The sequence below is a fragment of the Corvus kubaryi genome, unplaced genomic scaffold (assembly GCF_017639235.1).
Source record: "Corvus kubaryi isolate FWS band 111438036 unplaced genomic scaffold, C.kubaryi_AGA036_p1.0 37284, whole genome shotgun sequence".
Classification (NCBI taxonomy): domain Eukaryota; kingdom Metazoa; phylum Chordata; class Aves; order Passeriformes; family Corvidae; genus Corvus; species Corvus kubaryi.
The window spans coordinates 10639585-10649299 of record NW_024581088.1 but is presented as its reverse complement, the minus strand read 5'-3'; the positions used below and the strand labels follow the sequence as shown (position 1 = coordinate 10649299).

The 9715-nt window shown below is 58.5% G+C and overlaps 1 protein-coding gene across 2 annotated transcripts in view; it reads right to left on the bottom strand.

The window, feature by feature from the left end:
- Positions 1-7042, bottom strand: part of RAP1GAP2 (RAP1 GTPase activating protein 2) — a 59031-nt gene extending 51989 nt beyond the window's left edge. The window contains exons 1-2 of one of the 2 annotated variants that reach the window (XM_042026534.1): positions 6975-7042; positions 1663-1779 (exon numbers count right to left, since the gene is read on the bottom strand). Coding sequence is in view for 1 of the 2 variants with exons in the window: in XM_042026532.1 (XP_041882466.1) it covers positions 1663-1779; positions 4087-4136 (167 nt within the window). In the remaining variant the exon portion in view is untranslated. Of the gene's footprint in view, positions 1-1662; positions 1780-4086; positions 4205-6974 lie in introns of those variants that run through there. The other variant, XM_042026532.1, reaches the window with a different exon arrangement.
- Positions 7043-9715: the final 2673 nt, after the last annotated feature.

The window sequence follows — 9715 nt, the reverse complement described above, 5'->3', positions numbered from 1 at the left end:
GCGGGGCTGTGCGGAGAGGTGCGGGGCGGTGCGGGGAGGTGCGGGGCGGTGCGGGGAGGTGCGGAGAGGTGCGGGGCTGTGCGGGGAGGTGCGGAGCGGTGCGCACCGGTCCCGCGGCCCCGGGGGCTCCTGCCGCCCTGCCCTGCCCGCAGCCGTGCCCTGCCTGCAGGGGCCTAAAGGCGGTAACACGCCCTCGCCGTGGCTCTCTCCTCATTCCCGTCCCACCGAGCAGGAGCTGGAGCAGCGGCCCGGCCCTCAGCAGCGCCCCGCGGCTGCTCTTGCCCAGACAGAGTTTGCACTTGGGCTGCCTTGGGAGACAAACATTTCATCCCAATAAGAGAGATACAGACACTGCTCATAACTGGCCGCTGGTGTCCCACAGACTCTCCAGACGGCTCCAGGTAACTTCCCAGGGGGAAACTTCCAGGTAACTTTCCCTCTGGAAAATCAAACGAACCCAGTGAAATTACCCCCTCGGGAAATCAAATTAATCTAGTGAAATTAACCCCAACAGCACTTAACATTAATTATAAATGATGTTACACGCATTTCAGCTGCATGTGCCAAATGAAGCATGTGCATCAGGGGTGAGGCTAACACAACCTCTGAAAGCAATTTGCAAAAATTAGTTAAAATCAATAAACAGCACAGTCATTCCAGTTTCTGGAAAGCCTCTCCAGCGGCAGGCAGAGGAATTCCTATCGCAGGAAGCAGATGGCAGCAGTAAGCATGTATGCCATGGCTCCTGCTGAGAACAGCTGGCACCTCCCTCACACTCCTAGAAGTCTCTTCCAGGTGTGAATGTCACCTCCCTCCATCCCCATCCTGCTTGCCCTGCATGAAGAGTACCCACAGCCCTTCCTGTCCCTGGAAATCCAAGTCTTTTGGGCACCCCCTTCCTCTGCAGCCACCCTCCCACTGTTCTCATCTATGCAATTCCAGGCAGGTAAATAGTTCGGGACTTTAAGGGCTCTTGGAGCAAAACTGCTCCTGAAATGGAGAGGGAAAAGCTTTTAGTGTCACAGCCACTCAGGGACCCAGCATGTTCCAGAGCTCTTCGCAGGCTGGGGAACAGATGCTGCGCTCTGTGTGTCTGGAGGCCCACGGGGCTTTCATGTTAATGGTGTTTTATCATCAAACACGGGATGGGAACTGACAGCAATGCATATGCATCAGCAGGGAGAGCCCCGGCACATGCCTGGGATGTGGCTCCCAAGGGGAGAGTTTAAGCACCGAACAAAATCGGGGGATCAGAACAGGTATTTTCCAATGATCACTGATGGCTGGGGGAAACACAGCCCCTGGCTCCCATCTGGTTTTTAAGTAAATCTCAAGCGTGCTGCACACATAAAGCAGATCCTCAACCAAAATCATGGGGGGGATTACCAGAAAAGTTTGGGTCGGCAGGCGGTAATTTGTCCTTTCCACTGCTTTAAACTAAACAGCATTTAATGTGGTGTTTGCAGCCCCTGGTGCAACCACTGTGCCTGGAACTTTATTTTAAAGCAAAGCCCAAAATGTTCATGTATCACAGAGCTCCCAGACAGGCTAGGGCTCAGGAGGCCTGTGTCAAAATCATGAGGGCTTGTGAAAGAGCAAGCAGCAGGGGATGTGCCAGTGCTGCCCACAGTCCCCAGCCCTGCACCCAGCAGCCCCCCTTACCTGCTGGGGGAGCCCAGGTCTGCACGGCTGACGATGAGGTGCTGGTGGGGCGAGTAGAGCCACTGGAAAGCCGTCAGCGTCCTCTCCTCAATGCGAAAGCGGCCTTCTCGCACGTACCTAAAAATAACATCAAGAGAGACTGAAATATTCATCAGCACTGGATTGCGGGGAGGGAGCAGCAGGATGCAGGCAGCGGCTGGCTCGGCAGTGCCGCTCAGAGCCGCACATCCTACACCACCACGTTCCTCGGTGGGAGCAGAAAATTACTTTACAGCCCATCTGCCTGCATCCCTGTGCCACCCCCGTCCCTCAGTGCTCACCAGCCGCTGAGCCCACGGGCACACGGCCATGCCTGGGACAGGGCATCCCTTGAGATCGACCCCCAGAGACAGTCCCTGCACCCTCCAGATGGGTACCTGTGGGGCCACTGCCAGCTGCAGCCCCCGTACAGCCCCCGGCCCACGCAGGGCCCTCAGACCAGACCCACGGGCACCCGTAAGCACCATGTGAAGGAAAGCAAAGAACAAACGTTTCCAAAGCAGCACAGGACATTCCCCTGTAAAGCCCCAGGGGACACAGGTACAGCAGCCCCTGCTCAGCACCAGCATCTTGGAGTACAGCCTGCCCCCAACACCCCCCCACCCCCATCTCAGCCCTGTCCTCAGGCTATCAGTGGCTCCAAGGCCAAGCCAATGCCTTTCTAGCATCACTTCAAATGTCAGGCCAGAGGTTGAGGCTTATCAAGTAATATTCAAGTGAATTGATGGTTATGAATTTGATTAGAAGAGTATGGGTTCCCTGTTAAGTGAGCAAATTTCTGGTAACTGCAGTTGTTTCCATCTTTTGGAGCAAAATCCTGCTGCCTGCTTCCATCCCAGCAGCCAGCTGCACTTCACACACACTCCTCTGAACATGAAATTTCATCAGCAAGTAATTAATAAGTTAAAGCCCCTGTGGTACTGAAGACACACGCACACACAGCTGCAGCATCCATGAACCTCAGCCACGGCTGGGGAGAGCTCATGTCCCTTCCTCTGCATATGGATGCTCCAGGAGGTTCATTCTCAACATGAACTGCAGGGGTCTGCCCACACTGCCTGGATGGGGCCAAGGGCATGTACCACAGTGCCATGAGCTCCCCGCTTGCTGCTGCTGGGCTCTGCCACCTGCCAGAACCCACTCAGCCCAGCACAGCACTGTGGGGTCCTGTGGAGCTGGGGGCAGTGGCGATGCAGGAACTGTGACTTCCCCCTGCAGCTAAAGGAAACCTGAAAGGCTCCCTGAGCATCCCCAGCACAGAGTGACCTGCCAATTTTCTAGTTAAAAGTAACCAAGCATGGTGCAATGCCAATGCTCCCTGCAGCTCTGGTATATGATAACCCTGCACAGAGCAGAGGCAGGGAAGCCAGCATGACCCTTGGGAAGTGGGGAGTGAGCCAGTGGGGACACAGAACAGCCAGGCCAAGCTGTTCAGGCCAAGCTATAACAGTTTGGGTCTAAGTGTGTGAGGGAAAAAGTGTCCTTGGCTGCAAGGAAGGGGGGAAAGGGAGGGAAAGAGGAAACGAAAAAGCTTCAGTGACTCCCACTCTGCCTACTTGCCCGGGTTTGTGGGGTTCCCTCCCACAGCTGGGGCTCTGGCACCCCGCACCGGCCTGGCTCGGGCTCTGCTCCTGCCCAGGGGCTGCCGGGGCCAGCCCGGGCCCCATCCCAGCGCTTCCATCTGCATCCCCACGGAGTCATCCAGCCCCAGCCTGGCATCGCCGCAGCGCCCTGCTCAAAAGTCACAAGCTTCGGACGTCACAAACTGCACAATTCAACATAAAAGAACACAGACAAAGCTTGTTCCCAATGTCAGCCCGTCCCGGCTGCTCCGGGCACAGACAGTGGCCTCTTCCAAGCCCCGTCCCCGCACGCCACAGATCGGAGAAGCCTCAGCACTCCACGCGTGCCGCGGGGACTCCCCCGGAGTGAGGGGACCCCGGCATCCCCGGCACGCTGCCGCTCCCACGCTTCCTCCTAAGCGGGCAGGACCCTTTCCCAAGCGCAAAAAGTCTTGGGGATCCGACTCTTCTACCTCTGCCAGCGATGCCCCCTCCCAGCACGGACCCGCCCCCTTCCTGCACCCCCGTGTGTCCCCCCGGCTGGAGCAGCCGCCCCGCCGGGAGCCCCCAGCCGGAACCCCCGCTCCAGCCCGGACCTCGGAGCGCCCCTCGGAGCGCCCCGCAGCGTCCCGGATCCAGGGCGAGCTCCCGTGTCCCCTCAGCCCTACCCGGGGTCCCCCAGCCCGGATTGTCCTCCTCTCCCGGGCTGGGACCATCCCCCACGCCAGAGTCCAGACCCCCTCGCAAGCCGAGCCTCTGCCGGTCTCCCGCTCGGGTCCCCCTTCCCGAGAAAGCCGGGACCCCCCGGACCTGCCGCACTCACCAGCGCACCAGCTCCCACCGCCGCTCCCCCGCCGCCTTGCCCGAGGCCATCCCGGGGGTCCCGCCGGGCGGGGGGGCCGCAGACCCCGCTCGGAGCCGGCGGCGGCTCCTCGGCTGCGGCCGCGGGGCTGGGGCGGCTGCGCCGGTTCTGCGCTCCCGCCCCCTCCGGCGCCCGGGGGGACTCGGCGGGGGCCTGGCCCGGGCAGGTGCGGGGGGGCCGCACCGCTCTGCCCGCTTATGTAAAGCGTTATGCAATGCCCCCACCGGGGCAGCCCCGAGGGGCACACAACGTCCCCGGTACCCCTCCGCGGACCCCGAGTCTCCCACCGACCAGCTGGATCCCATCCCGGGCTCCGCGGAAATGCGCGTTTTCCAGCCTTTTAAACACTTCGAGCGAGTCCGCGGGGAGCATCCCAAAGTGCCTCGGGAACAGCCACCGGGGGAAAGAAACCCCGAAACGGGGCCCTGACATCCTGGCCCCCCCAAGGCCCCCACTCACCCAATCCCTCACAAGTGCACAGAGGTGAAGTGGAGGCCACACCTGCACAGTCTGGGGGCTGGACCCCCCCCCCGGTTCTGTCACGGTCCTTGCTCGCTCTAAGAGCATCCACCCAACCCACCTGGCAGAACTGTTCTCCCATAAATTCACAGTAAAACCTGCCTGAGCCGGAGCTTCCCTCCCAGAGCCCCTGGGCACTGCAGGGGGCACAGGAAGCAAACCAGACGTGCAGCCCGGTGTTACTTCAAGGAGCTTTAGACCACACTGAAAGCCCTTTTCAAAAAGTGGTGTTCTGGCCCTAAATTCTCACTTCTCTGATCTTTGAGAACTTAATTTCACAGCTCAGCAAACCCAAGTTCTGCATCCACAATCCAACAACTTTTTAAAAGCAAATAGCATTAATTACTCGAGTAAATTCCTATTATTGGTAATTCTGAAGTCCTGCTGTTGTTGGGTGCAAACACATCTGAAGGGCTTTGGTGCTTCCTCGCAGCTGGGGAGCAGAGGTTGCTTAGCCATGCTAGCTGGAGAGGCTGGGCCTTGCCTGGGCCACAGAAAGGGAATTCAGACAAGGATCTCCCAAATCTGGGCAGTAACCTGCCCTCCAGAGGAGCTCTCATCTCTACAAGTTATGGGCTGAAGGCTGGAAAGAACAACCTGCCCAGAGAGAACCTGTCCACGTGCCAGATGGGCTTCTGGCAGATGGGATCCCCCCCACGGCAGCCCAGCAGCTTGGCCCTCAGCTGGGTGTGTCGGCTGAAACGGTGGCCAGGAAATCCCTGGTACATTGTATTGGATGGTCAGGCAGCAGCGGGCTCAGAGAGGCCCCGCTCCGCAGAGCCTGACAGCCGCAGTGAAAGGACAGAGAGCTCACGGGGACAGCCGAGCTAGCTGGTGCCGCTGCTCCCACCACTCACACTGCCCTGAGCAGAGCGTGGCTGACCCTTCACTGGCACTCACCCCAGCCTTAGCTTCTCTCCAGCCCCTGCACCTGCTGCAGGAGGTCACAGGCAGGGAAGCAGTGATGGGATGGACTTGTGAGATGAGAGAGGGGCCAAGGAGGGGGCATGGAAGAGGCCAAAACTCGGCCTCCTCCCCCTGGAGCCCAGGAGCTGACCCACTCCTGCTTCAGCACAACAATTTTTACAGACCTGGGAGATTTAAAAAAAAAAAAGCAACTTTCATTGAAAAAAAGTTTTAAAACCATGAGAAAAATTAAAAATTGGACTGTTCACATATCACATAAACACTAATGCAGAGGAACAAGTTGCATTGCTTAGCTCAAACAAATATCCCTATGAGTAGATATTTTCCAATCCCAGTGGAAATATTAAGCTAATGTGAAATTTATTAAAACCCTCCAGCTTTTAGTCTTTAGACTTTAAGGAGCTTCTTATTAGGTTCTTCAAAGCAATTAGAAGACCCACATACACTACATTTCAATTAGGTTGAAAAATTATATCTGAGGCAAAGTTAAACTCATTTTAAAATTAAATGCAAAAATCCCCCTAATAGTTAACTCGGGGGTGGGGGAGGAAAGCTCTGGTCTCAAAGCACTCCCGTAGCCACCCTGGAATGGCACAGAATTCAGATTAACTCCAGTGCACATGGGATGCAGCTCCCATTGGGAATCGGCTGTTTGGTCCAGGAATCTGTCACCACTGAAGGGATCTGGTCTTACCGAGCACAGACCCTTGGCCACATCCAGACCTGCAGGCAGAGGCTCCATCCCTCACTCCTCTGGCAGCCCCAGGAAGGAGGGATGCGTGGGCAGATGCAGCCCCAGGTGCTGCTCGGGGCCTGTCTCTGCCCACTGACTGTGGCACGGTGTGGGATGTCCTCACCTGCCCTCCCGGGACGGGGATCTCGGCTAAGACGGGATCAACCAGACCTGAGCGTCAGAGCGAGACTCGGCGACCTCTGAGGGCAGAACGAGGCCGTGGTGCACAGCACACCTTCCCCCCGCAGCAGGGCAGCACGGCCCTGGCCCTGCCCAGCCCTCCCTCAGCCGCGTCCCGCCCGCCCAGCACCGGGTGCGGCGTGTCCAGCTCGGCCGCAGCGGGAATGCCGCCTGGCAGGGCTGGGAACGCAGCCTGGCAGGGCCGTGCTCCAGTGCCACCCACACACCCCCCCTACCCAGACACACACTCACACGTGCACACAAACACACACGCAAGCACATATACATACACACACCCCCCACACACACAAAAGCACACCCCTGTCCAGACACACATATACACACAAGCACACACACAAGCACACAAACACACACATACAAAAGCACACACACACATACAAAAGCACACACACATATACACACACACAGACACGCACGGCCGCACGGGTGCTGCCTATGCCGGTGCTGGTGCCGGTACCGGTATCCTTACCGCAGTCGGTACCGCTGCGCACACCGGTGCCGCTGCCGCTGCCGCTGCCGCTGCCGGTGCCGGTGCCGCTGCCGGTGCCACTAGAGGTCAGTGCCGGCACGGAGCAGCAGCAGCGGCAGCGCCGGAGCCCAGCCCCGCTCGGAAGAGCTGCCGCCCGCAGCCCCATCCGCAGTGTCCGCATCTCTCATCCCGCGTCTCCCCATCCCGCACGCTTCACCCCTACATCCTCACATCCCCACATTCCACATCCCGCATCCCCGCAATCTCCACCAGCCTCGGACCAGGGGAAAAGCCCCGTTGCTGCAGTAGAACCCGGAGATGAGGCACTTGGTGGGTCTCCCCATGTCTGCTGTCCCCACTGCCACCCCGCTGCACGCCAGGGTCACCGTGAGCAGGGGCTGCCAGCGCTCTAACTGAGGCACATGGCACTGATATGTCTCCCAAATGGGGTATAACAGGCAAGGAGCTGCCTGCCTCTGCCCAAGAGCCTCTGGAGCTCAGTCACGCATCTGAGCCGGCAGCAGGGACCCCCCAATTCGTCCTGAATTGGTACTCCTGCCATTTTTGCCTCATTATGTTGCAATCTCAGACTTGTTTGAGATGCAGCTCCTGTCTCTCAGAGCAAGCAGGGAGTGGGGAAGAGTTGCAGCATAATTGCAGTGCAGGACATCACAGTGGCTGGAAGCATCAACAAAGGGACTGCCAGGTCATGTCCTGCTCAGAAAAGCTGCCAGTGAAACCAGTTAATTGTGGAACTGGTGATGTGAAACATGAGCAGCCTGAGTGCACCAGAGTGAGCCCAGGTTGCCAGGCGATCGCTGTGGAGGCAGCCGACATTTTCCTGTGCCATGCTGGGTGCAGAGGATGCTCTGCGCTCTGCTGCTGTCCCGCCCGGCAGGCTGCATCCCGGAGCGATGACCTCATTTACAGAGCAGCTCTCTGTCCCTGAGTGCCTGACCTTGACTGTTTGCAGGCTTGTCTTTTATCCAGTGGAAAATCAATGAAAATTGTACAAACCCTGTGAAACATGATGCACTCAGACGTTCGCCCTCTCTCCTCCCCCCACCTCCCATCTGTAGCTCACTGCTATTCAAGTTAGCACACGAGTTAGGGGAAGACACAGGGAGACATTAAAAACATCCACACACCCCAGACATGGCACACTGCCCTGAGAGGGACAAGTGACACCTTGGCAAGCGTTGACCTGAGGGTCACAAATGGGTGAGAGGGGCTCCACATGAGACAGCGCTGCTCTGAACAAGAAAGGCTGCACGCTCTCCCTTCACACAGGCATCTGTCACCTCTTAACTTCTCATTTCAAGAAGAACTTATTTTTCAGAGAACACAAGTTGAGAGGAGGCCCACGCAGGAGTTGGCATGACTGGGTGAGTATTGGGAGGCCCTGAAGCTCTCGGTTGCACTGGCTGGGGCTGCAAGCAGATCTCTCTGAATAACTTACTGTAAATGAACTTATTGTGTGTGCATGTAGAGACCTTCAGACCACACTGCCAATCTTTTCTTCTGATTTAATGATTTCTCCCTTTGTGTGAACTAAACTTAGTCTCCATAGATGAGCCATAACACCAAGCCTGGCCTTCCTCTGCTACCAGAAACAACAGGCCAGGCTGGACCCCACCACTGTGCATCAGGTGAGGGTCCAGTCCTTGCCATTATTGTGCAGAGATGTCACAAACTTTCTGTATCACACCTGGAGCATGCACTTTGCTGCAGGCACAGGGCAGTCTGTCGGCCACAGCACACCCTCGGTGGATCTGCGGAGCACAGACACTCACTCAGAGCCTGGAAGCATTCAAGGGGAGGGAATGATGTGGGATGGCAGAATGATACCACAAGCCGTACTCTGTGGGCTCCCCTACAACTCCTCTGTGTGGTGGTTGTACAATGAGATATGCAGGATTGCAGCAGTTTTAATGTGAAGACGGCAGCACAATTCAGGTGAGCATCAGAGCAAGAACACTGCACTCTCTGGGCACATTTGGGTTTAAGGGAACGGGAATCAGCAGACTGTCAGCTGACGGGGAGGACGCTACCATTCTCCTGTGCCGTCACTGCCGTGCAGCATGGAACAGGCCACCGCATCCCAGCCTCCCTGCTGGAACAGAGGCGCAAAGGATTGAGTCATCCTTGAACGAGGGGCCCCAGCTGGTCTGGGTACCACAAACAAAAGGCATGAAAAATCAGTAAGCACTTGAATAAACAAATTCTTCTCACCGTCTCTCTGACCACAGCTTTGCTGGTTTGACCCACTGGTTTCCGGGCTGCAGCCGGAACCGGCCCGCATTTGCCTCGCAAACCCCCGAGCGGCGGTGACACTGCAACCCCCGCAGGAGCACAGCGCTGCTGCTTCCCCCACAGACCCAGAGCCCCCGCTCGGGCCGCCCGGGGCTGCGGCTTCAGCACCGCGGACAGCGGCGGGGAGCGGCGGGGAGCGGCGACCCGAGAGTCCCCGGGGAGGGAGAGCGAGACCACGAGGGTCCCCGGGGAGCGGAGCCCCGGCCGCACCGAAGGTCCAGGGGAGCGGGACCCCGAGAGTCCCGGGGAGCTGAGCCCCCGCTTCAGCGAGGGTCGCGGGGAGCGGCGCCCCGGCCCCGATGCGGCCACCCCGGCAGCGGCTGGCCGCGGCCCGGCCCCGGGGCAGAGTCCCCGGCGCGGGGGTCTGTCCCCGCGCCCGCCGCCGCCCGCCCCGGCGGAGCTCCCCAGTTCCGGTCACGTTGCCGCCT